The sequence below is a fragment of the Siniperca chuatsi genome, linkage group LG8, assembly GCF_020085105.1.
Source record: "Siniperca chuatsi isolate FFG_IHB_CAS linkage group LG8, ASM2008510v1, whole genome shotgun sequence".
In the NCBI taxonomy this organism is placed as follows: Eukaryota; Metazoa; Chordata; class Actinopteri; order Centrarchiformes; family Sinipercidae; genus Siniperca; species Siniperca chuatsi.
In genome coordinates, this window is record NC_058049.1 from 21,798,061 (window position 1) to 21,825,888 (window position 27,828).

General features: G+C 39.1%; 1 protein-coding gene across 3 annotated transcripts; it reads left to right on the forward strand.

Annotated features, from left to right (window-relative positions):
- Nucleotides 1-336: 336 nt before the first annotated feature.
- stag2b (stromal antigen 2b) lies at nt 337-26,476 on the forward strand. 3 transcript variants are annotated; one of them, XM_044206082.1, is made up of 34 exons: nt 337-461; nt 2,663-2,790; nt 2,864-2,945; nt 3,109-3,252; nt 3,374-3,470; nt 3,661-3,737; nt 3,932-4,136; nt 5,022-5,173; nt 6,158-6,231; nt 6,339-6,462; nt 7,536-7,634; nt 7,829-7,908; nt 8,146-8,253; nt 8,954-9,065; nt 9,186-9,303; nt 9,398-9,501; nt 11,166-11,258; nt 11,369-11,458; nt 11,589-11,792; nt 12,228-12,298; nt 12,454-12,541; nt 12,648-12,728; nt 12,849-12,941; nt 13,409-13,583; nt 13,726-13,865; nt 14,780-14,881; nt 15,014-15,162; nt 16,393-16,521; nt 16,761-16,987; nt 20,050-20,269; nt 21,191-21,298; nt 21,390-21,516; nt 23,235-23,312; nt 24,580-26,476. In XM_044206082.1, the coding sequence occupies exons 2-34, from the start codon at nt 2,747-2,749 to the stop codon at nt 24,601-24,603; spliced, it is 3,819 nt and encodes a 1,272-aa protein (XP_044062017.1). In that variant the 5' UTR covers nt 337-461; nt 2,663-2,746; the 3' UTR covers nt 24,604-26,476. The 3 variants fall into 3 exon arrangements, with proteins under 3 accessions (XP_044062017.1, XP_044062015.1, XP_044062016.1); XM_044206080.1 differs by having other exon boundaries at nt 388-594; XM_044206081.1 differs by lacking the exon at nt 337-461 and adding an exon at nt 699-1,109.
- Nucleotides 26,477-27,828: the final 1,352 nt, after the last annotated feature.

Genomic DNA, 27,828 nt, shown 5'->3' on the forward strand with positions numbered 1-27,828 from the left:
TTTGTCACTCTTCATAGATTAATAGATTAAAATATATAAAGATGGATTTAATTCCCTGTGTCACAAAAGGGTTCAAATGAACTAATTTTAGTGATAGGTTATATCTCAAACAATGGAAGGAAGCTGAACCTTGGTGGTAATGAACTCTGTATAGAAATTCTCTTTTCTTACCCCCTTGTTCGAAACAAATGAAAGTGAGATAGATTTAAGTCTGTATTTACCGAAATAGTTCAGACTTCTGGACTTGATTTTGTTTCTGGCGTTTCCCACAACAGCTCGTAAGAGAAGACAAAACACAGAAGCAGCAGTCTTAAGATGTAGTACTTGTCAGTGACCGCTAGATGTCAGCTCATCAACGGTGTATCTAATACGGGTATTGTGGCCGCTAGGTGGTAGCTCTGCACCAGGATTTCCTCCTCCCAGGTCGTCGAAACAACAAACCGAACTACGGAGCAAGCGGGGTGAGAGAACGTCCGAAACCGCCTCTGACCGCGACTTTTAAACTCTTTTTACAGAATTGTAGTGGAATTCAGACGGAGGCTTTATACGAATACTAAAAGTTGCGATTCTGCCGGGATTACATTTCACAACAAGGTAAGTTAGCTGTAAAATGGCGGAGAGCTATCTGGAAGTTAGTTGATTTGTATTTTGCTAGCCGTCTCGCTAGCCAGGCTAGCTGTAGATGAGCCCAGAGCGCGGATGTCTGCCTGAACCAAGTCGCTTCGCTAGCTCGCGGTACATGGCTACTTCGGTTGTTAGCAAGCTAACGAACTGGTTTTTTGGCACAGTAACGCAAAATATTTAGTTCGCAGCCGAAAGAAACGTTCTATTGTTTCAAGCGACTTAGTTGCACTTTATATATTTGTAAACAAAGTGTTTGTTGCTTATGCAATACGGTACTGGAACTCCCGAGGCAAGATGGAGGACGCAAGGACGTGATGTTTTTTTAGGTAACGTTAGCAGTAGCTGTTAGCATAGCTAACTAGTGGGAGTTATTATCAGCTCATTAATTACAGCATATCTGTTTTGATTATTTGCTTTATCTTCGGGCAAGCACTGGACACGGCTGGTGGGTAGACAGAATGCAGTTACTGTCCTTGGAAACATTGGTGAGTAGCGTTATTGTGTACTAGCCAATATTAGCATGCGCTAGTACAGTAGGGCTTGCGTTGTTTTGTTATTATGGTCCAAGTACGATAGCGTTAGTAAATGCTGACATGTTCTCGATATCCAACGATAATGCATTGTACAAGTCTGTCGCCCTTCTTGTTCGGCAAATCGCAGTTTGCTCGCACTGAGTAGTGCATGCTTACTTTATCAAATTTCAACTAGCTGACGCTGGGGGAAAGACGCCAAAATCCTCGGTTGCTTAGCTAGTGGCGTTAGCACTAGCAGCGCACCGGCGTCAATTTTGACAGGAGCCGACGAAGAGCGTAGCCGTGCCGGCGTCGTTGGAGAGAACTGAGCCGGTAGTTTGTGGCATAGTTGACTTGCAGGAATCCACACTATTGGATTTCACTATTTCGTTTTATCTAAGATCATCTAGTCTCGTTTGACACTAACACGTTTATGAGATACTCTATGAGATTTGGCGCCACTTTTTCAGTCTAGATTTTACACCCATAGAATCCCGTCATCTTGTCATGCAGTATCCCCTCACTATCAAGGAAATAGGCACGTTATCAGATTCTTAAACCAATAAATGTCCCAGTTAAGTTTAAAGTCACTAAGTCGTAACTAACGTTACCCCGTACATAGTGCATGGGTCTACGCTGACTGTTTTGAAGGTGTGGGGAATTTTACGTCGATCATTGTATATTCATAAAATGTGTGCTTGGCAAAATCCCCAATTTGGCAAATGTGGGCCATCCTTTGCAGGATAATGAAAGAGAGAATCCCGTGACTATCGTTACATCAGCTTTATATCTTTCTTGAAAGTCTACTCACTTCTCTTAAATTCTATTATAATTTAAGAATGACACACTTGTATGTCATCACTGCATGTACTAGGACTGAAAGACGCACCTACTGCACCCAGAGCGGGTATATGATGGGTGGAGTTTAAGTTTGCCTTTTCAAGACTGAACAGTTGTCCCCAGAGTGCTTTTATTGACTCCCCTGACTGCTAAAGAGACATTTAAATTTAGTTTCTGAATTAAGACAAAGTAAGAATACTAATTTCAAAAGTTTCTTCTGCTTTCCCCTTTGATGTATGTGCCACTAATTTACACATCACAACCATGCCATAGTTTTTCTCTGTGGCCTGCAGTATCTTGTTGATGTTGATACTGTCTTTTGATTGGCTGAAATATGTATGGGGCGGATAGGGCAGTTCCATATTTGGCAATTGAGGAAGACACTCCAATGGTCCTTGTGACGTTGTCTGTAAACCAAGGGTAGCAGAGAAAGAGAGGGAGCCAATGGCTAGACAGCTGAGTGTGACAGGAGCATTTCTGTCCGCCCCCTGTTACCATGTGAAACGTTTGTTTTTTTTCTCTCTCTCTGAAAGGCATCAAAGAAACATTTGCTCACTACCGAGGATGTGATTTATGTGAACATATACATATTTTATGTTTGCTTTTGCAGCATTTATTGTTTCTGCTATGTTGAAATGTGTACTAAGTATGTGTAGTTCTCTAAATTACTCTGTTTCACATTCTAGGTCACATGCAACTTCTCCTGTCTTGTATTTTCTGAGGATCTCAAGCCAGTCATAAGTTGAAGTTATCCAGAAGATGTTACAGAAATGATAGCAGCACCAGAAATACCATCAGAGTTCTCCTATACTCAGTAAGTGATTGCTTCCCCTTTAATTTTAAGGTTGATATAAATTTTCATTCTAATGTTTGCTTCTGTCTATCAGGGATACAGACACCCGATTCTCTTCAGACACAGACTTCTCTGAGGATCTCGATGGAAGGAGTACAATCTCAGCTAAAGGAAAGGTATAGAAAGCACAAATGGCTCTCTGCCCTTGTCCTGGATCAGGACATCCTGGTCAAATAACACAATATTGTCTCTTTCAGTTATAGCTAGCTAATTTTTCTCTTAATCTCTGCAAAGGTTCTCACACTTAATTATTCCTCATGGTCATCTATTCTATTCCAGGGTGGGAAGAAGGGGAAGAAGGCAGCTGGGGAGAAAGGCAAAGGAGGGAAGGGAGCAGGCCGGATAAATGGCCACCACCAGGAGAATGGCATGGAAAACATGATGCTGTTTGAGGTGGTGAAGCTGGGCAGGAGTGCAATGCAGGTATGAATGACCAGGTCCTTTAGACTGCCACATTGAAAAAATCTTTTTCAGTCATATGAAAAAACTAATTGTCTGCATTCTTAATTGATTTCTGATTTTGTCTATCCCTATTTTCCTGCAGTCTGTCGTTGATGACTGGATTGAGTCTTATAAACATGACAGAGATGTTGCACTACTAGATCTCATCAATTTCTTCATCCAGTGCTCGGGATGTAAAGGTATGTGTGTGTCTGTTTAAGTGATCCTATTCCATGATTGGCCCTTTTTAAACGTATTGAGGAAAACATTTGAATCTGTGTGTCCTACAGAACCACTCAAACATATTCGGTACTCTCTTCTCCCTGAGTTGGTTGGTCTTCTTGACCATTTAGTAAACTGTCTTCTATCTAACCCCTCTGTGTCTATCAGGTGTGGTCAGCGGAGAAATGTTCCGCAACATGCAGAACTCTGAGATCATCCGACGAATGACAGAGGAATTCGATGAGGTAACTTCAGTTTTTCCAGTATAATCATTACCATATTAACCATAAACCTCCAAAGTGCCATTTTAGATTAAATATCAAATTTAGAATTCTTTTATTTGCCAAGGACATTGAAACTTGCTAAGTTCTTGCAGGATAGCGATAACAACAAATTCTAATTGCAATTTCTGATGTTCTTCCCTCTGTGGCCTCTGTAGGACAGTGGTGACTACCCTCTAACTATAGCAGGACCCCAGTGGAAGAAGTTCAAATCAAGCTTTTGTGAATTCATTTCGGTGCTAGTGCGCCAGTGTCAATATAGTATCATCTATGATGAGTACATGATGGACACAGTCATCTCCCTTCTCACCGGACTATCAGACTCCCAAGTCCGAGCCTTCAGACACACCTCAACACTGGCAGGTAAGATGAACTGTGTGTGTGTGTGTGTGTGTGTGTGTGTGTGTGTGTGTGTGTGTGAGAGAGAGAGACGTACATTTGAATGTCAGTGCTGAACTGCAGTAATTGACGTGTTCTATGCTATATACAGCGTTGTTAGCTGGGTGGGAAAAGTAGCCAGCTTGGAGGGATCTGGGGGCACAGAACCTGAGGCATGCGGAAGACACAGCCCATATAATTTATTTTAATTTTACAACAGTCATAATTGAGCAGGTGTGTGGTGTGACCACAAAACATTCATGTATTGTTCTGTCTAAGAAACCATCTTTGTCCTTAACTGTCAGTGTTAAACTGTAACATGCTTTTGTTGTTTGTTTTGGTGTCTGCACTGATCTTGACTACCAGATTGGAGCGGGTCCGTTGGTGCAGATCTATTTTAGATGGTACCCTGTTTAATAATGATTTCTTACTGCGCTTAGGTGAGGTTAAGTGTATACTGGATGCAGCTAAAAGTGGACCGATTTGTGGAGTTTGTTGACCCTGTATAATTAATTTCCAACATAGTTCCAGCCGAGGTCTAATTAGTTAAATTAAAGGGATAGCAAATTTGAAATAATTTTCTCCCAATTACAAACAAATAGTTTTCTAATTTCCCATATTTCATCGGCCTTTGATTTGGTCTGTCGTGTATTTTGATTTGATCTGTGGTGTAACTAGGTTACTGAAAGATTACATTTTATCCAGGGACTAGTTTATGTTGCCCAACATTGACACTATAGACAGTGGCAAGTCAGGTAAACTCACACACATGGTGTTGGCAGCCAATTATTAATTATTACATTAAAGAGTTAGTATTTATGTGTGGTTCCTTTTTTTTTTTATTGATGTTACTTGTTGTGTTTTTGGCAGCCATGAAGCTGATGACAGCTCTGGTGAATGTAGCTCTAAATCTGAGTATCAACATGGACAACACCCAGCGCCAGTATGAGGCAGAGAGGAATAAAATTGTGGCCAAAAGGGCTAATGACAGGCTGGAGCTGCTCCTGCAGAAACGCAAAGAGGTAAGTGAATGGCCACATGACAATTTGCTGTCTTTGTTTTAAAACACTTCTGGCCTAAACGCATGTCTTTTGCATTTAGACATACGTATACATTGAATGATTCAAATTCTGACTGGGTTGTAGATTGTCAGCAAATTCTGGTGAGATGCAGGTGGATTTTGAGTAGTGGTTTATCAGGTTCACTAGCCAATGTGGCATGCTCCAAACTAGAGAAAAGTTTTGCATAACTTTGTCAGAAAGTTGCAACAACAGACGCTGAATGTAGTGTGCTTTCACTGTGATATGTATGCACTGCTCTTTGGTTATGTAAAATAAACATCCGTACAGAGTTATGGAAGACGGTGGGTTTCACTCGTACTAACGTTGCAACAGAGAGGTTGTTGTTGCTCTACTGCTGGAGATATGTTCCAGGGCTGGGGCCTTGCACTCAGCCCTATGGCAGCCTCTCTTTTTGTACTCAATTCCTATGCCTAGACTTTGAGCCAGAATTCAATAAGAACTATTACTGAAATCAGAATTGATAAAATTTAAACATTGCCCAACCTGCACGCTACATCCTCCTACATGCCATTTTGTTCAGGCAAATCATGAAAGACACCTGCACACAGCCACCCTGCAACGTTAGCTAACCAGTCAAAGTAATGTGTGTAAGAGTAAATAATTGTGAACTACTCTAGCTTTTGGTCATAAATCTGTTCCATTTTTAGAACTGCAACACCTCTGCAGTGACTGTGTTAGTGCTGAGTGTTATTCAGCTAGCATTGTCAGTTTATTAGGTTATATAACAGCAGGCACCACCGGGCATCCATCTGTTGGTTCACTGTGCCTCCACACCATAGCATGGTGGCATAGTTAGCTGTCACACATGTCTTGTTATGTTAACAATGCCTCCTGGTCACCTCTTACTGTAGCATTCTAGTCAGTTAGGCTTTATGTTTGACCAAATAAATGTGTTCATGTGTTTTGTTCTGCTCTCCATTTCAGCTCCAAGAAAATCAGGACGAGATTGAAAACATGATGAATGCGATATTCAAAGGAGTGTTTGTTCACCGATATCGGTATGGTTTCACATAATGGACATCTATTATTAAAATATGGTTTTTGATGCTGCTATAGAAAACTTCTTGTATTCTGTTGAACAAATAATGATATAATGTTTTAACAGTGATTCGATAGCAGAAATCAGGGCAATCTGTATAGAAGAGATTGGAGTGTGGATGAAACTCTATAGCGATGCCTTCCTCAACGACAGCTATCTGAAGTATGTGGGATGGACGATGCATGATAAGGTGGGTCCCAGGAAGGTTTCTTTAGCTCTTTTTTTTTCTCTCTTTTTTTTTTTGTAGTTTCTTTAAAGATCCAGTGTGTAGGATTTAGTGGTATCTAGCGGTGAAATTGCAGTTTGCAACCATTTGAATACTGCTCGTCTCACCCTCCCATTCCAAGCGTGTAGTAGAAACTTGTGTGGCCGCAAAACTCGCAAAAAAAAAGGCCCAATCTTGAGCCAGTGATTGGTTTGTCAGTTCTAGTCTACTGTAGAAACATGGCGGTGCAACATGACGGCCTCCGTGGAAGGAGACCCGCTCCCTGTGTAGATAAAAACGGCTCATTCTAAGGTAATGAAAACACAACGGTTCATATTTTCAGGTGATTATACACTAATGAAAACTAATAATTCTAAATATTATATTCCATTTCTGCCAATAGCTCCTCCTAAATGTTACATACTGGACCTTTAAAGCCCCTACACACCCATGATCCACCAATACAGGAGTTTTGACATCTTTCTCACTCTCCTGTTAGTTTTGTTGCACCATTAAGTGTAGGATAACTTATCAATTTTATTATTTTTATTATGAAGTTTGGTGATGTCACATAATTCCCAGTTCTTAGCAGTGCGCTTCAATCTGAGCAGATGTCTAATCAGTCAGAATAACTGAAAACACCTGTGTAGATATGCAGGGCTGTTAAAGGCACAATCAGTGACTCAACTGCAAAGTGTAGCCATGAAATTTCTGAACACAGGATTGAAACCTGCTGTTAGTCCAGCATTGATTGATAGGTCTAATAGACAAACACAAATTACTTTAAAAACATATTAGTTAATTTCTTATTTGTTATTAGTGTTTTCTGGTGTTTAATGCTGGTGTTTTACTTATTTTTGAAAATACAGTATAAAACAAACCTTTATTTTCAATTGTGATCAGTTGAGAAACCTTTTTCATCTTGGTCAAACTCTTATCTATCTAAATATATATGTATCTATCAGTAAATATAGTTTATATAAGTAGAAAAAATTACTGATTGCTGCTGCTTACTGCAACTATGCAGTAAATGACTGTTTTCTAATTCTCTATTCCAGCAAGGCGAGGTACGTCTGAAGTGTCTGACAGCTCTGCAGGGTCTCTACTACAACAGAGAACTCAATGCAAGACTGGAACTCTTCACCAGTCGCTTCAAGGTCAGCACCACCTGCTGGACATCTTCAACACAACAGCTCCAACTTCATTGTTTCACACTCTTATACAGCAACAAACATTGAGCTGATGTTCTATGGATACATTTGTGATTGAAGTGACAGAATATGACTTAATAATCAAATCAATCATTTTAGCCAAATAACTCATTAAATATGTCCCCTCTCTCTTTGCACAGGACCGTATTGTCTCCATGACTCTTGACAAAGAGTACGACGTTGCAGTACAAGCAATTAAACTACTCACTCTAGTCTTGAAGTAAGTTCTGTTGTTGTCCCGACTTCCATGTTGTTTACCACGTATCTGTGGGACATAGTCTGTACATCAAGGGCAAGCCCTTGTACACATTTTTCATGAAATACATCAAGTACAAGTGTGCCCAGAATCATAAATATAGAGTATAATATAGTATAAATACAGGTTCAACAGAGCACACTGCTACTTGCTACTACTTTGGAACTTAAGTTGACTTACTCTTTGTGTTTGTCTCTGCAGTAGTACAGATGAGGTGTTGACCCCTGAGGACTGTGAGAGTGTCTATCACTTGGTCTACTCAGCACACAGGCCTGTTGCCATTGCAGCTGGAGAATTCCTCTTTAAAAAGTATGTCAGGCATAAATCACACATATCACTGAACAGGAGTCAAATCAATGTTTATCACTGAACAGAGAAGCGTAGAGTTCAGGAAAATGTATGTAGAGGCAGGTTGGGGAAGGAGGAGAAAGAATAAAGGATTCACCATAGTTTTCAAGGACACATGAAAGTCTTGTCTTTGCTGACCTCCGGTAGTTTAACTTTTTACCTTGCTGCAGTACAATACAGGTGGGGTCACAGGACCCGTCACTGTTGGGTGTAATTACAGGTTCAACAGAGCACACATCTGACCACAACAGTGGTGCTGGGTGCGATCAGAGGCAAAACAGGCTTGAAACTTTCAACCAGAGAGGGCAGCAAAACACTGCTTTTTAGTCCGATGTTAAGTTACTCTTTAAGAATGTTTATATGAGACTACTTGAAAAGCACATTCAGTACTTCTGTGTGCATACAAACTAAACTTTGTAGCTTTTGATTCACTAAGTTTTTCTCATGTTCACCTTCACAGTTAACTCCAGTTGAAACTCAGAAGTCAAGATTGTAAAGTTGTTCCATGACCCGTCTGTTGAAAGTTTCATTTTACAAGTCAGTCAGTTCTCAGCTTAGCTTATGAGTTTTAATTTTCCACGCCCCTTGCTACTTCTAAGAAATAGAGGATTATGAAGTGGTTGCTTTTGTGTGATACACTAATGATTAATATTCCTCAAAGATTGTTCAGCCAGCGGGAACCAGAGGAGGAAGGTGCCCCCAAGAGGAGAGGTAGACAAAGCCCCAACGCCAACCTCATTAAGACCACTGTCTTCTTCTTCCTGGAGAGTGAGGTATATTATCAGGCTTTTTTCCTTTACTGTCACACATAGGCTACAATTTCTGTCTTTATTGACAGTAATTAAGCAATTGAATCACCTATCCTTCATTTGTGTGAACATCTCTCTCCTTAGCTCCATGAGCATGCAGCCTACCTAGTGGACTCCCTCTGGGAATGCGGTGCAGAGCTACTGAAGGATTGGGAGTGTATGATCAGCTTATTGCTAGATGACCCATTGCCAGGAGAGGAAGGTATGGCACTGGTTTCTCGCAGCCTACGTTGCTTGTATATGGTTCAGAGCACAAACTGACATGGATCATGCTAATTGTTTTGTGTTTTTTGCAGCTCTTACAGACAGACAAGAGACAGCCTTGATTGAAATCATGCTGTGCACTGTACGCCAGGCTGCTGAATGCCACCCACCTGTTGGAAGAGGCACAGGGAAGAGGGTAAGAGTGGCTAAAACATTTTCAATAGTGGACTGGGTGTTTGCAGGGTCTCAAAAAGTAGTTAAAGTTGATAAATCAATTTAGCAACAACTAAGGCCCTTTAAAGTATTTATAAGTATTAAAAAGCCTTACGCGCCATTTTCTAAGGTATTACATTTTGTTGCTTGTTTTCAATATGTATATTTGTCCAAGAGGTTGTATGCTAAAATCGCTTTTCAAGCGATGTTCCCAGATTCAAAAATAGCCAAGACGTTTGCCTGTGGAAAAGAAAAAAAACGGGTACATAGTCTGATTCAGTTTAGACCCATACTTTAAAGAACAGCTTGTTGTTAGCATGGACAGAAGAGGTCAAGAGGGAGCTCCTACATGAAGCTCACCAAAGTTTCCTTTTTATCAAAGTTTATTGGTAAAATACTGGTTATACAAGTACATGTAGGGAAAGTCTTGACCTCTAATTCCTTTAATTGTGCCATAACATACACACAAAAGAGAGTGTGTGTGTGTGTGTGTTATAGGGAACAAGATTGTGTTTGTAGCTCTCATGTTTTACTGATATTACTCTTTCTAATAAACCTTGCATTGGGTTAGTCACTCAAGTCATTCAACTCAAAGTGTGGATGAGGTCTTAAAAGGAGTTACATTTAACTTCAGGATTCCTGCATATACCCTCATTTAAAGGATAATTGTTTTTTCTAACATGGGCCTGACAGTCCTGGGATTGCCATGATGACGACTGTGTTGAACATTGATCACTTACTTAACTTTAGAGCTGGGTCAGTGCAAGATGAACACAAACATATCCTTCTAGCAGCACTTGCACAGTTAATGTCTTTAAAATAACTGATCCAACCATTATAAATGCTAGTAGTGTATTTGATTTGTTTTTCAACCTTTGTTTTCTTCTTTGCTTTGTCTGACAGCTGTGTTTTGCAACATTTAAGACATTTTCAAAGATAAAAGGATTGTTTTCTAGTCATGGTTAATTGCATTTGGGGAGTGTATTAGAGAAATAATTTTAATTTTTGAATACATTACATGGTGATATTGGTGAATGTGCTGCAATGTTTTGTGCTTGTTTTGACGCACTTTGGAAATCAGGTTTGAGATAACTGAGCCTGCAAAACATTTTCAGATATTCTGCTTGTTATTACCAGTTGAAGGTTGATCTGTAGCTATTTTACATCTGGACTGTTGTATTTACAAAATCTGACATTACAACCCGTATAACCTTAACATTAAAAGGGGTTTGTCTCCAAGGCTAATAGACATTATGATGTAGATGTTACAGTGCTGAACAGACACTTTTTTGGCCTTTTTAAATGTATATTTGAAAGCTGCACTACTGGGGCCTGTCTTCAAGAATCAGGTTTAGAAGAATAATGTTAAGACATGTTCTTGGTTTTACTTTAGTAAATCTATCCATAAAACACAGTAAAAGCCTGCCACTGGGAACATGGTGAAGTGGAGCTACATCAATCTCCATAAAAGTGACAAATTTGCACATGGCAATAATTAAAAAATAAATAAATAGCTGAGGTTGAAATTAACCAGAAATAACCTGGTCAAAGAGTAAACTTTACAAAAATGTTGAAGAGTAGACCTTTTGCATGCATGAATGCAAACTAGTTGAGGACAAGCATCTAACTTGCTGCATCTGTGATCAGGTGATGACAGCTAAAGAGAAGAAGACTCAGCTGGATGACAGAACCAGAATGACAGAGCTGTTTGCTGTGGCATTGCCCCCTCTACTGGCCAAGGTTTGTTACATCCATTCTATGTTCGTAACAAGTACTCCTCAAGAGCTGTTTGCTTCAGGTGTGTATTCATCAATCAGAAAATATCATTATGTTGAATGTTTGTTCTACAGTACGCTGTGGATGCAGAGAAGGTGACTAATTTGTTGCAGCTGCCTCAGTTCTTTGACCTGGAAATTTATACCACAGGTCGTCTGGAGAAGGTAAGACTCTTATCAACTTAACACCAATGAAATTAGGAACAATTGGATCAGTTAATATAACATAATAACAAAATGGTTTATCTTTTTCATTGACTGTTATCACAACATGATTTCACTCTTTCTCTCCAAGCACCTGGAATCCCTGCTGCGTCAGATAAGGGAAATTGTGGAGAAGCACACAGACACTGAAGTTTTGGAGGCCTGCTCCAAGACTTACCATGCCCTCTGCAATGAAGAGTTCACAATCTTTAACAGGGTGGACATTGCCCGGTCCCAGCTGCTGGATGAGCTGGTGGACAAGTTCAACAGGCTACTGGAGGATTTTCTACAAGAGGTAAGAGTGACAGAATGCCCACGTCAGCACTGCTAAACATGCATATATATACTCATTGCTCTTTTGGTAAAGTGGGCCTAATCCTCTTACACCCAACATCTTTAGCGCTTAATATTATCACCCCCATGTTTGCCTTTTGTTTTTATGTATGGTTGCCTAAACCTTTTTTGTGGCACCCTCCTCCAAATTGTCAATAAATTAAAACTGATTTACCAGCAAATAAGACTTACTTGCTGTCTCTGACTGTGATTAATGTATTTAATTATATTAAGTTGTTTATTAAAAGCTGCAGTGGGTCTTCAGAGTTGTTTGCATTTGGCTATATTTTTCTGAATAGTCAGAATATACCTTACAGGGATGACATACTGCTAATGTGAAACATGAAGATGCTCTTCAGATATATTTCATTTGCAATGAATCAATTTGTCTTTCCAGGGTGAAGATGCTGATGAAGATGATGCTTATCAGGTTTTGTCAACTCTAAAAAGGATCACAGCATTTCACAAGTATGACATTTATTCTGTCTAGAGTACCTGTTTCCTCATACACTTAATATCTGTCGCCACTTTCACGTCTTCTGTGCCCTCTACAGTTACAACAACAGTTTACTTATGATTCTGTGTACATGTGTCTGAAACTGACCTTCTTAAATCTGTTGCAGTGCACATGACCTGTCGGGATGGGACCTCTTTACCAGCAACTTCAAGCTGCTCAACACAGGCATAGAGAATGGAGACATGCCTGAGCAGGTTATTAAATACACATACGCACCAAGTGAAGTTATATGATTCAACAAATTATTTGTGAATTCTAATAAATATCAACCCTTGTGGGATTGTTTTCCCTTCTGAGCAGATAGTCATCCACTCGCTGCAGTGTACCCACTACGTGATCCTGTGGCACCTGGCCAAGTCATCTGAGGGCAGCTCCAGGAAGGTGAGGTCTCCTAAAGCCAACTTCATCGTCCCTATTCTGCACTGTTTTAAAGAGAACTGGATAGGTGTGAGTGATGGTTTAAAAAAAAAAAAACTGTCTGAATTCTGTTTCTTGAATCAGGATGACCTGGTTACCCTGAGGAAGCAGATGAGGGCATTCTGTATGATGTGTCAGCGCTACCTCACCAATGTCAACACAGCCGTCAAAGAACAGGTGACACAAACACAAGAACAACAAGTCATGAAGTAAAGTCTACTAGTAGTAAAATCTGCTTAAAAGCAAAGCAAGAGACGGAAGTATAAAAGGAAGATCATCAACAATTAGGCAAAGTGATCAAAACTTTGAATTCTTAAGAGGAGGTTTGACTGCCATTCATTGCAGCCGCAGTTGGCCACAAAGTGCTGGTAATAAGGGTTGTATTGCATGAACAAGTGACTTCAGTGCATACCTTCTATTTGCCTCATGTAATGAAAACGTCTTTCATAAAACTTGTTTCCTAAGCCATCTGTGTCTCACAACTGATGTAAGAAGTCAGATTTTCAAAAATCCATGAGGTGCTCTGTATAATTATACTCATAAACCTAGTTTAATACCTCATTTGCAAGAAGTCCTTTTGTATTGCACTTATGAACACTGAGTTTTAACCTTTTTGTTCTCCCCCCTTCCCTTTCCTCCTACAGGCATTCACCATCCTGTGTGATCTCCTGCTCATCTTCAGCCACCAGATGGTGTCCGGAGGCAGGGAACACCTGGAGCCTCTGGTCTATTCCCCAGAGGACTCGCTGCAGTCCGAACTGCTCTCCTTCATCCTGAACCATGTCTTCATAGACCAGGATGATGACACAAATAGCACAGGTGCAAATGTGCAGTTTTAGCAGTCATTTACTTTCTTCTCTGTTCCAATTTGCAAGGAGAGCAAGTAAAAGGGTTTTCAAATCAGCCAATGTGCAGCTTTTAGAACTGCTTTCCTTTTCTTTTTTCCCCCCTATCATCTCAGATGGGCAACAGGACGATGAGGCGGTAAAGATTGAAGCTCTACACAAGAGGAGAAACCTCCTGGCTGCCTACTGTAAACTGATTATCTACTGTGTGGTAGAAATGAAGACTGGAGCTGACATCTTCAAACAGTACATGAGGGTAAGTTGAACTTTTATCATTTAAAAAATGCTTTTGCCACTCACTGTACATCTTTAATAAGGAGTACTAGGACTGGGTATCGAACTTCGATACTCAGGATATGGCACCGACCAAATTGCTTTGAAACTATAAAGTATCAAAAAATGCCTTGTCATTCGGTACCAAATTTCGATACCTAAGGAGTCAATCTCATCAGCGTCAGTGCGCCAATAAGCATGCAGCATGCTTGTACCAAGATCTAATAATGCTGGTGATGGTTTGTTTAACATTACACGTCATTGAGGTATTCGGGAAAAACACTACGTTAAGCCCAGAGACGGGGCTTACTGTGTTTTTATGTATTTATGTGTCGCTGTGTATTTTTATTCATTTATTTATTTATTTTTTACCGCCATTTGCTTATCTGCACAAACGTACATCACCCACACAGTCATTCCCTTCTTCTTTGGATTAGGCAGACTAGATGCTACAATGGCTTATTACTGCCATACTGTTTGTTATTATTGTTCCTTTCGACATTTATTTATATTTTATATAGTCCCACTATATACTGTACAGTAAAAACTTTCTTCAGCTGCTCCCAGGTCTTTGAATAGCTTCCTCCTTTTGAAATGATTAATTGTACCGTAATGTGTATTGAATTTTCTTTTTGTTAAAATTGATTTTATAAAATTGGTATCGAACAAAGTATTGTTCAGGCACCAGTATCGAAGTCAAGGTACCAGTACCGATATCTAAAATGTTGAATGATACCCAGCCCTAAGGAGGACTATGCAGGAGCAACACATGGTTTTTAACATCTGCTATTGCAGGAATTCATGCATTGTCTGTCTTAAAATTAGACATGTAAATCAGCTCATGTATGTGGACATAATTCTACATGTCCCAGTAATGTTTTTTTCTTTTCTTTACAGTATTACAATGATTATGGTGACATCATCAAGGAGACTATGAGTAAGACTCGGCAAATTGACAAGATTCAATGTGCCAAGACGCTCATCCTCAGTCTGCAGCAGGTCAGTGTACACACTCTTGCTCATTCATTCATTTATTTAGTAATTCTGTCCATTTGTCCATTTTTTTTCCCCCTCTTTCTTTTTTTTAAGAGATTGTTGATCTAATGTTTCACATATATCTTTTCCTGCTAGCTGTTCAATGAAATGCTGTCTGAACTGGGTCATGGGTTTGATCGCTCCTCCTCTGCATTCTGTGGAATCAAAGAGTTGGCCCGTCGTTTTTCTCTAACCTTCGGTCTCGACCAAGTCAAAACCAGAGATGCCATCGCTATGCTGCACAAGTAAGGCTTCATTCTGCTCTTGTTACGTTGCATTGCTCTTGTTACAATTTTGGCCTTGCATCTGGAAACTGTCATGTTAGACAAATTACTCCTTGAATACTGTGTTTCCTCTTGCCATGTTATTTTTTCCTCTGGATTTTGGAGAGGCTCAAGTGATAAAATGTTGCAGTTTTGCCTGTTCCCATGCACTGAAAGTATTAACATGTAAAAACAACAGGCTGTTCAAACACACAGAGGAGCAATAGTGCTATAAAAACAAAACTGCTCTGTTACATACTCTGTGTAAGGAACCCACACACAAATCAAAAGAGCTGTGCAAGGTGTTCCTTATGGTGCTCTTATGTAGCTAAATGTGTGATCCAAAATTTGTAATTTCATCATCATGTATTTCCAGCAGCTTGTGAAAACTGGTGCAGTGGCAAACTAGGAAGAATATTTTCCATGCTATCTTGACCTTTTTATAAATTGATTCATTTTGTTTCTTTTTAAGCACACAATCCTCCACATTTGTAAATACCCCACTCCCGTCACATTAGCTTTGTTTCTCTCATGTGGATTATTATATTATAGTCTCAGTCAGGTTCCAGGATTCCAACATATGGGAACACTATGTAACGGGATATGCCGGGTGTGCAACTGGTGTTTTGAGTAATGAAAGACAGGCTAAAGATTATGCTTTGTTTCCATCTAGTATTTAAAATGTTTAAACTTTCAAAGTGATATAGCACAGCGTTATAGCACAATGTGACATGACTACTGGGTATAGTTGGGTGGAACAGAAAGTGAGTGAAAGTCATTTTAACTCGACATTAATCCAGTTTGATGATCAACATATAGTCTGATTAATATCAAGTACCCATGAAGGTTTTATAATGATAACCACAATACCCTTGGTTTTAGTGAGATTTGTGGTTTCATTGTAAGAGTTAACATGCTTTTCTGCCCTACTAAAAAAACATTCTGAAGGAGACATTAAATGACAAATAGTCAAATTAAAACTTTAACAAGTAGTTAAGTAAGGCATGACTGTGGCCTGGTTTTAAACATGTACCATGTGACCAGTGTCCCTGGTTTGAATAAATACAGGTTGTTTTTCATTAGATGTTTGTGAGTTTCACTACAGTTTGGATCAACAATTTTTTTTTTTTGTTGTTTTATGTCTATGAAACACATTATTTTTCTCCACTCACAGTGTGTTATTTTTCGTGTCTGTCTCTGTGCATCTCTCAGGGATGGTATCGAGTTTGCATTTAAGGATCCCAGTCCCCAGGGAGAAGGAGGCCCTCCCCTCAACCTGGCTTTCTTGGACATCCTCAGCGAGTTCTCCTCCAAGCTTATGAGACAAGACAAGAGGACTGTGTAAGTGTTTTCTGCTGAGCTGACAGGTGGGAGACTTCAGTGTCTCAGTGTAACAGGTGTTTGTGACAACTGGTGCAACTGGTGTTTCTGATGCATGAGTGGTTGATGTGAGGTTTATTTTGTTTTTTCCCCCCTCCAGTTGGAATGTGCACATGGTTGTGTGTATAGTTTGTCCTCTGTATGCATGGATGCACAAGTTTTTATTCATCTTGTCTATGTGACCTCCCGCTTCTCCCCAGCCACATGTACCTGGAGCGCTTCATGACGTTCCAGATGGCACTGCAGCGAGAGGATTGCTGGCTCCCCCTCATCTCCTACAGGAATTCTCTGCAGGCTGGTGGTGATGACGATACCATGTCGGTGATGAGTGGCTACTCCAGCAGAGGCTCCTCCATCCGCTCCAAGAAGATCAAGCCTCCTGCTGCTACAGCTGGAACTTCAGCAGCCAAGAGGAAGCTGCCAGAAGGTATCGCACACTGTAATGTTTAATAATGTGGTTAATAACGGTGGTTTCTTAGCTCTTGTTTTATTTTATTTTATTTTTTTCCACTTCAGAGAAAAAGGGGCATTGACTTTAATTTAGTGCAGTTGCGTTGGTGCAGGCAGTTGCATAATTTTTTAAAGCTTAAAAACTGGACAGCAGCAGTTTTCTATTGTGAACTACAAACATCAATCAGTTCAAACTCCTCAACACCAACAAACGTACAAGCATACTGGTCGCATAGGTCTCCATGAAAACCACATACATTATAGCTCAGCCCAGCAATGACCTTACAAAAGCAGAGTTGGAGCCCAGATTAACCCAAATGCGTTCCTACCAGCCTGGCACAGCTAGCCGATCTGATGGGTGAGGAGATTAAACAGCAGATGGTAGGAGAGAGTCCAGAGTCAAACTGCTCCTTACCAATCACACAGGGTCACTGAAATCTGTGTGTGTGTGGAGGGGGGGCATTTTTGGAAAGTGAGGACATTTTTGCTGGTCCTCACGACTTCAAAGGGCTGTTTGAAGGTTTAGACTTGGTTTTAAGGGTTAGGTTAGAATTAGGTTATGGTTAGGGTTAAGCATTTAGTTGTGATGGTTAGGGTAAGGGGCTAGGGAATGCATTATGTCAATAGTGTAAAAAATCACTCAAAGTTAGCTGTTAACTAGCTAACTTTAGCTGTCCACAGTCTAGACCAACTTCTGCAAAGAGCAGAAGACGGCGTAGTAACGTTACATAAACAGGGGCTTTTTATTTTGATATGGTCATCTGCTATATCGCATATAAATTAATATTCAATATGTCGCCGAGCCCTATGTCCTTGCATCCTAAGTTTGGTGGGGTTGCGTCTAGGGCTGTCACAATCATGAAATTTTAGTTGACGATTAATTGTCATACAAATAATTGATTAATGATTTACTTGTCTTTTTCTGTTAATTTTATGCCCCACAGTGGTACTGATGTGTTTGGCTTTGCAACTAGACCTAAATCCATGTTAATTTCATTGGCTGCTCATCGAAACGATGCGCTCATTGGCAAAGAAGTGTTAATATTCATCTTCACATAGTTTGCACATGTGCGCGGATTTATTTTAAATAGCTTGTTCTAAAACTGTTGTGTAGGCCTTCCAAATGTAACCAAAAAGTGTCTCAAGACAGTTAATAAATGTAGGACGCTTGATTTTATTTTCAAAAGTTGATATGCAACAGGAAAACACAAAGCCATGTTTCCATCCAAGCATTTTTTATTAGAGCCTGACTGATTTAGAAGTCAACTGATATTATCAGCCGATATTGGCCTATTGTAGATATATCGGAATCGGCATATGTGTTATCTGATATTACCCAAAACTGTTTTCTTTTTAGTATATTAGGGAGAAAGAAAAGCATGAGTTAATATATTGGTGTAACTACAAAGTTTATCCAGCAGAGTGTGCTACACTACAGCAGAAAGCAGTGAAACATGAGAGAGAATAAGCAGCTCTCAAGCACTTCAAGCACAGTAAAATATAGCTGGTGTCATGAAATGTAACAGCCACCTCACTAATGGGTAAAACCATAAAAAGCTGCCCAAAGCATAAAAATGACTACCAACATAAACCACCATGTTCTGAACAGACATGACAAACACTAACAAAAAGTAACATTTGCATTTTGGAACATAAAGCTAACTTAACAAACTGCTTTCAGCACTATGTTCACTCGTTAGCTACATCCATCATCAGCTCCAGGAAAAATGTAGTTGTTTTATTTGTATCAGTTGTGCTAATAAATTTCATTTTCAATTCATTAATTTCTTCATTTCCTGAACACATTTCAGGCACAGAAACTGTCCATGCTTAGAGCCCTGGAAACGTGTTTGTCGAATAAATAATGATGCAGCAAATATTACATGACAGATCAGCTGTTTGGTCCCATTACATTGCACAACAATTCTAATCTGGTGAACAATTCTAAACATACTGAAATTAAGCAGCAAAGGACTGGTTGTAAATGATCTCCAGCATAACTTTCCCCAGAGCTGTCAAATGCACTGCTGCGCCCGAAGGGGAGACACTCTACTGTATACACACTATAAATCAAGAGACCGGTTATTGGCAACTCTGTCATCATCTTGCTTTGGAAAGCAAGAAATATGGTCTCATATGAGATGAAACAAAATAACCTGCTCATTAGCAGTAAGGTCTGGACAGCCAAGCTCTTTTATTCAATTTTTATTTTTTTTCTTGACATTGGAAACTTGCGTTCAGGTAGATTTGCCTCAACAGCTGATGGAAACACACCTGTAGGATCCAGAAATTGTTACAGAGTGTAAACCTAGCTATATCCACATATCTCACACCAATTCCTCTTGTAGATTAGTAGATGCATGTATTTCTTTATTTTGCATTACAGGTAACAAACAAATAAAATATGATTGTAATTAATCCAATTAGTAGACCTGGATTAAATATAATATATTAAGAATAGAAGCAAATATGACTAAATATCAGCATGTAAATAATAATAAATAATCAACTGCAAAACTTCCCTTGATTATGGAATCTAACAATTATGCAAAATGATCCGGTTTCTCAAATAATCACGGTCATGTAATAATTGTGACAGGCCTAGTTGTGTCCCCTTTTTTTAGTTGTCTTAATTTCACTTAATTCAATTTATTTTCCTTATCCGTGAATCACAAACTCCACCTTCTGTGTGAGGACAGACCTCTGGATACAGTGAGCATTTCCACCCAGTACTGTATTCCACATCCTTGGAGAATATAACAAATTTGAATTCAAAAATACTATACCGGCATCCCGACATCTCTTCAAAATGGATAAGATATGAAAACCCCAGCATTAGCGTAAAGTTATTCGTTGGTTTTGCTATAGTACCCAATAACAGTCCTAAGTGTTTATTTTTTATGTTTTGAAACTTAACATTGTTCATAGTTAAGGGATTTAGGAGGAACTGTGGTAACTTGAGTGAAATGTTGGGCGCCTAAAACAAGCAGGTGCATGTTTGTTGCAAGTTTGTCTGACACTTTGGCCCTTCCTTTCCAGAGGAGAGCAGCAGCAGCGAGGTGTGGCAGCAGAGCATGCAGACCCCAGTCATGTTGCCGTCCCCCCACCTCACCTCCACTGCCATGCGAGACCCTAAGAGGGGCCGTGATGACAGCTTCATGGGGGTTTACCCCCTCCCTCACGACCAGCAGCAGTCTCACCAACACCCACAGCACCATCCACAGACGCCTCAGCACCACCAGACACCCATGGATTACAAGTATGCAGGCCTGACTGTTGCATTCCTGAGATGTAATGATGTAGTTGTTTAAAGTTTAAATGAAAGCAACGCCACTGTAGAAAATTTAAGTCCACCTCATAACATGCAAACAATGTGTTTTTAAGTTTCACCATATTTTTTTATTTTTTTTTATTTATTTTTTTTTTATTTCAGTGCAAAACCTTACTTGGCCAGGCCACAGAAAGCAAAACATCTTCAGACAAATGTTTGACATGAAAGTTGTTGAGACCTAAAACAGATCAGTGTTAATTTATGTCATTAGTGTTCACTCTTTTATTTTATGTATATAAAAACAAGTTCCCTTAGGGGGGCATAATTAAAGTGGATATTTCAATCAATCTTTCAGCTTCACGGTGCACACCATCAAGGAATATTTTTACGCTCTTAAATTCCACAGTCCCACATTAACTTTTCTCCTCATCATTTGCTGTGTTGCCCCAGCAATTCAGAAACTCTTTGATGGCCATTTCTTTTAATTAATTATCTGTAATTTCCTTGCATCCTAATGCTTTGCTACCATAATATTTTATAAATATATCTAGGCCCATATCCAGGCCCATCATTCAGTTCAGTGGATCACTTATTCTCTGAGAATGGGATCAGAGATATGGAATATGAGCCAAAATGCATTAGGACAGGGTTCAGTGTAATTTCCCATTTGCGTGCTATTAATTTTGAGGGCAAATGGTAGCAAAATGCTTGTACTTAACAGCCTGCCAAGTGTTGGCCCTACTGGGATAGTGACTGACTAGTTTATTCATCCAAGCTGACTTTTCATAGGTGCAGGTCCAGTGGGCCAGCTATATAGTTGTATTTGACATCCTCCTGGTACCTCCAGTTAAATCACCAAACACATATGGATTAAAAACATTGCTAATTAATGCGCTCTTGTGCATTTAGTTCCCAGGTGACGTGGATGCTGGCTCAGAGACAGCAAGAAGAGGCACGCCAGCAGCAGGAAAGAGCCATGAACTATGCCAAGCTCAGGACCAATCTGCAGCATGCTATGTAAGACACACCCACACCTGCACATAGTGGTGCCTGTGAAAATTTCGTCAAAAGTATGTTTCTATAATTATATAATGGTTTGTTTTTGTAGTCGTCGCGGCACTGGGCTTATGGAGGAAGACGAAGAGCCAATTGTGGAGGATGTGATGATGTCGTCTGAGGGTCGTATGGATGACCTCAATGAAGGCATGGACTTTGACACCATGGACATTGATCTGGTAAGATACAAATGTCACTGAATTAAGTGTTTATGAATTTATACTGAATCCAAAATACAGTATTCTTTAAATCATGTTTGGATTTTTACACAAACCCAATATAGGGATGTCCTACTATGATTTGTATTTCGTTACCCCTTCCAAAATTGTCAGTTGCATCCTTACCACCTTCAGTGTCCTGCTTAGATCTTTCTCGTCTGCATGCCTCACTGAAAAATCTGACTGTCTCAGAAGATCAAATTACATAGCTAACAGGCATTTTTATATCTCTTTTAGACACGTCGTAAAATTCCCATTAGGAGGCAACATTAGTTGCTGTTGTTTCTACTGATGTAACATCTGGTCTTAGGACAGTAAGGCCAGATGTTAATCTGGAGACTCATCGTGGTCGGATTTATTTTACAGTTGCAATACTGGAAGCAATGTCATGCAGCAAGAAACAGTTGCTCGAAATCTGTTTTAATTCTGAGATACTCAGAGGACAAAAATGTAAAAACCTCAAAACTCTGTGTCAAAAACAAATCTCAGGCTGCCAGCTAAGAAGTAGCAGCCCAAAGATCCTGCCTGCCTGCATCACAAAAAACCTTAGACTGCCTTAGAAACCAGTGTGGTGGAGACTTTTCTTTTATTTATTTATTTTTATTTTTTCTATTTTTTGATTTAAAACAAAAAACTTTCTGACTGGTGAGTTTTTAAGACTACTAATCAAGTCATTTATCAATGTCAGTGAAGGCAGATCATTAATCTGAGCATCCCTAGAAAAATACTGTAGTCTTTTTTTTTTTTTTTTTTTATGTGGCCAAACTGTTTCCAGTATTTACCAGCCCCTTTCAAAGTTTTTCCATCGAGTTTGATTTTTATTACTAATGAAAAAGCTAACTCGGTTAGTTAAGCTCTAAGACCATAATATATCCTGATTTAATTCAATTTCTTTTACTGGTTTTGCATGCATACTCTGCCCGCATGTGGAATAACCAGTCAGTTATTTTAAGAAAAATTGATTTAGCATGCAACGAGCAGCTCGGGTTGATCTTTGTTTGTAACTTCAAAATGAGCAAAGAAGACAAAAGAAATCAACCAAAATAATTGTGGCTGTGGGGAAGGATATATCTGGCTTTTGGTTTTTTAAAAGATGATGAAAGATGTACTCTGTCAACAGTGCCTTCCAACTGTTGGTACAACACGAAGCAACATGACTAATTTATTTGACCATTTACGCCAACACCACAGAACCACGTATGATGAGTGTAAAGCCAGAACTAAATTTTATCCAAGACAAATGTCTATTTTGGATGCTTATGCTAGTGCTGTACACTTTGAGAAAGGCTCCAAATGTCATGTTGAATCAACCAGAAAATTGAAAAACTGCCCTAGTTTCTCTAAATTCGTACCATTCGTTGTATATGTGATAAATTCTATTCAAATTGAGCTGCAGCAGTTTAATGCTGCAAATATCTACTAAAATTATATATCTTTTTGTTTTTTTACGTAATGAGTATTGCAGAAATCCGTAATGTCACAATGTTGTTTTGTTTTTTGCTGGGTTTTTTTTTTTTTTCTCTTTTGTTTTTTGTTTTTGTGTTTTTCAGTATCATTCAGCCCCATTTAGTATGGGCAAAGATTGCTCAAATATTCATTGGTTGTTTTCCAAAACAGCTGTTAGAGCAGGAAAGGTTGTTGGAGTATCTGCTCTAAACACACTTGTCTTTCTCTTCCAGCCACCTTCTAAGAACCGTCGTGAGAGGTCCGAGCTCAAGCCAGACTACTTTGACCCTGCTTCTATCATGGACGAATCGGTAAGGAGCAGCTACACTCTGTCACTTAGATTTGTTTCACCTTGTATGTTGACTACCTCAAGGCTGATGGCGTACTCTAAATTCAGATTTGTCCTTAGACTGCTGTTATATGTAGTGCTATAAACAAATACCAATATACTCATGAAGACTCCAGGTGTGTTTGTGTAATGGCCAGCTGGAGAAGCTTGTGAGGCACAGTGAGAGCTGACACAACTTGTGATTTCCTCAAAGTAAACAGACTTGCACCAAAATTAGTATAACTCTATGGAAGTAAATCGAGTTTAGATGGCTTGCAACCAGTCACATCACTTGGACCACTTGCAAGCATGTTGTATTTGGGGCACTCAATGAGGCTGTGCAAAACATTTAGACAAGTTCAGCTGACCAGCCTGCATGCACTGCAGCCAAATGCAACATCTCATATTGTTTGCAAAGCTACCATTTTTGCCTGTGTAAACATACCAAATTTTATTTATTTCAGAATGTACTGCCATCCTTAAATTCTTGTTTCAACATGTCCCAACCTTAAGAAACTCTGGGGATTTGCCTTAGGGTTGTCCCTATACTGGACTTTGAAATGCAGGGCTCCTCCTCCTTTTGTGTCAACTTTAAATAATTTCATTGTCAAAGCAGAAAACTGTTTTTGCTTCAGCAAACACAAATGTGTCTTGTTCCATTAAGCTTTTTCTGAGAAAAGAAACACACAGCACACTTAGATACTCAGCTTTTGCCACTTAAAACAACCCACTGCTCCCCAGTGCAGAACAAGTCTGCTTCAAATCAAAAAAAAATTCCACTGTGAATTACTGAATTACAAAAAAGTAAATGATTGTCTAAAATCAGACAAAATAAAATGTAACAATCAGACAAAATAGTTTTTTGGACTGTATTTTAATTTTAAATAATCAGGTAGATTACTTTTTCGATACCTTGGCAGCAACTGCTATAATGATGCAACCACCTTGACATGACCAGAAGTATTCTTAACTTAATTGTGGTGCATCACATTAACTTGATAGATCTCATAGATGATAATAAAAAAGTCAAACCTTTTTATTTCATACATTTGCAGAAGCAAATAGTGGCAATATAATAAATTGTGTATTAGACTAGCTCATTATTCATGTATATTTTCATACTAGGACTTACATGGTCATAGGCAAGAGAGAGTTTTTGTGTTTGTCAATGTCAGCATGTCATATTCCTACCAATTTCTTTCATATTAAATGTAAAACTGATTATTAAAGCATGTTTTTGTGTCTTCTAGGTCCTTGGGGTGTCCATGTTTTAAGCTAATATCCAGATGACTTTGACGCTGGGATAACAGAAGAGGCGCTTTGTATTTAAAGAGAATTTTAGAGGTGAAAACAGAAGTGTTTTCTGTAAGAAAAAACAAAACAAAAAAAATTCTGGCTTGTACTCCACGTGGACCAATGACAACCCACACTCAGTGTTGCTTGCTCAGAGAGGACTTTGTTTCAAATATTTACTTTTATAATCTTGGGTAAGCTCTTCCTGTTCAGAAATAGTGTAACAGGCCACTTCCAAACCTATTAGAAATGAGACATGTCTGAAGAAAAATCCATGATAGCTTTTTTTTTTTTCCTTTTTCTTTTTTTTTTTTTAAAAACGGGATGAATTGGTGTGTTTAACTTAAGAAACATTTTTTGTTTATGTCTAACCCTTTTTACAATTGTAGTAAGTTACCAGGTGTGAAGTAGTAATTTATAAACAGACTGTAGTAGCTTGCTTGTACTGTGTTAGCCAAGTGGATGGAGGTCTTTATGTTTCTGTGCTTTTTTTTTTCTTAGTTTTTTTTTTTTTCTTCTCCCTCTATCTCTTAAGTTTTTTTCCGTGTTGAGGGGCCTGATTTGAGGTCCTGATAACCACTGGTGGTTAAGATGGTGAGATGTCACGTAGAATCAGTCATGATCCCTTTATGCTGTGAAGATTCCCAGAGTCCACTGAACGCTCCACACTGTTAAGCAGTAAGTCCTAGAGCTTACCCTAAGATTTGGACCACTCCTTAACCACCATCTACTTGAGAAATGTGTCCACCCCCCCCAACAATGAGCAGATTTTTATCCCAGTAGTGCCACTGTGTGGGCTCTGGCAGAAAGCAGCTCGGTTAAAGAATTACACATCTTCTTCTCTTAAAATCCAGCAGCATAATGTTGAAATGGGTATCTCTACATTTTAAATAAAAGTTATATATGAATCGGTGCTGATTTTATATATGTGCTTTTGGTTTTCTTATTTTCAACTTTTCAACCTTCAGTCACAAAGTTTGAGAAATGTGTAAGTAAAACAAAAAAAAAAAATGAAAGCATGTGAAGCCATGCATCAAGGAAGATTTTTAAATTTGTATTTTTATGTTTTTGTTTTTTTTTTTTTTTTCTTTTTGTCTTGATAATGTCTTCGGGTTTCTACCTTTTTTCCTACATGTAAATTAGTTTGGATAAAACTAATGAAAAGACTTGTGAAATTCAGCTTTAAGGTTTTCTCAACATGAAAAGTCCTGTCACAAAATACTTAAAATTTCAAATGTTAAAAGTGAACGGTAGTCATTCAGACAATACTGAAAATGAAAGTTATTCAGCAGCGCTGTGGCAGCTAGACAAAGCTTAGATTTTGACATATATTTGTCACACACAAGTTTTGATGAAATGTTTTGTCTACTGAGGTTTTTATTTTGTAGTCATTCCATGCTTAAGCCTTAAACATGCTTGTGAAGGTCACCTTCTCTCACAGTAATCTTCCATGTCAGAGGATCAGTCATGTTTAAAGGTGGATAATTGGCTTCTTAGAACATGAAACATGAGGTGGTCAGATGTAATGTGATAAAGTAGATGAACAGCCTATATGTGTTTTGCCTAATTATTTTATGTAAGTAAAAAAGAAAATTCTTTTAAGGAAAAAGTACTGTTTATTGTTTGTTACTTACCACTACATTGGTATAAATTCTTATTAGATCATGTGTATATATACAAATTTAATTTTTTTTTCCCCCTTCCTTTTGGCCATTTCTGTGTTTTTATTTTTTTCTGCACTCTTGCCTACACTCTAAGTTGTTGTCTATTATCCCATCCTCTTTCAGTCACTCTGTTTTCTGATTTGTACTTGTCTGGAGACAGTAACTTTTGAATAAAAATCAACACATTTCATCTGTGGTACTTTGTACTTTTGACCACAATGAACTTATTACAACTAATACTGGGGTTAATTAGATCCAGGCTGCACAGTATTGTCTTTGTTTTTCCTTTTGCACATTCATTCAGTTTGGGGTGAAATATAGTTTAGTTGGGGTGACACTGAAGTTATTCACTTTAATGGCACTAGGAGGCAGTACAGTCCAAGGCGGGAATCTATTCTCCCCACAATGGCAGTGCTGCTACTGTACACGGTGTCACTCTTTGTAATATATGTATCTTTTTCACTTTGCTGAAAAGGCTATGAATATGTATTCTCAGGTACTCTGCATTTTCAATGCACACATTTCGTGATGTGATGGCTTTTATATTTGTGTTGACTATCAAAAGGCCCCATTGTAGCGAGAGCAATGTCTTGTTCTGCGGTAGACAAAGAGCGCCATAGTTGCTGTAATGATAAAAGTGGGGACATGAGGTAGCAGAAGAAAGGATGAAAGCAACAGAGACTTCTGTGTTAAGTGCATGATTAATAAAGAGGAGCTCAGATCAATGCGGGGCGTATTAGAATAGGACCTGGCAGAGTGCTCCCCTTCATGTCCGGCCTGTGATACATGAAGGGGCTCATCTATCACTACGTCAGTCTGCTTGTCACATGTCGGCTGTCAGAATAATGTACCGAAAAGCACTTACCTCGGCAGCCCTGCTTGATTGTCTTCTGAGCTGTCAAGCCCTTTTTTTTTATTTTTTTTATTATGCACCATTAGTGTTCATGCAAAAAGAGACCAAAGAGAACATTTACATAAGTGTATAACTGTTGTCAAACCAGTTTAATGAAAGTTGAGGTGTTTTATGTCCACATTTCACGCTTCTGAGTCAAAAAAATGTTCCCTCTATTTTTCCCTCTGTGGTTCCCACAGCAGTGCATCTGCTTGGGCTGAGTTAGGCTAAGTTTTGTTGCTGAGGTCAGGGCTGCTGAGTTTAAATCAGAGCCACAACCTCTGCAGGGCATCTAGCTTGTATTTACTCCTGATAACCCACAGGCCCTATCAGTTTAGCTGGTGTTGAGACCGCAAAAAGAGTGCAGGAGGACTGGGAATCATGATTCACACATGCATGTGCAGAGTTCACTGGGGAAACTAGTCTAACAGGATCTGAAAAGTATTCCATGGCAATTTAAGATATACATGTTTGCTCTACATTGTTCATAGTTAAAGGACTTGGGAGGAAACGCAGCCGCTATTTCATGATATTGATTACAACTTGCAGGAGAGGAGAGCTGTTGCACGTGGAGCACAAGACTTTTCCAGTATTCTACAAGAAGATTAACCCACAGAATTTTAAGTCTGGATAAATCATCAATGAGAGCA

Bases quoted from the DNA above. Each gene is read 5' to 3' on its own strand.
- stag2b (XM_044206082.1), top strand. From the start codon at position 2,747: ATGATAGCAGCACCAGAAATACCATCAGAGTTCTCCTATACTCA. The intron at 9,502-11,165 runs GTAAGAGTGGCT...ATCTGTGATCAG, and splicing joins GAAGAGGCACAGGGAAGAGG to GTGATGACAGCTAAAGAGAA. The intron at 12,542-12,647 runs GTTATTAAATAC...CCTTCTGAGCAG, and splicing joins ATGGAGACATGCCTGAGCAG to ATAGTCATCCACTCGCTGCA.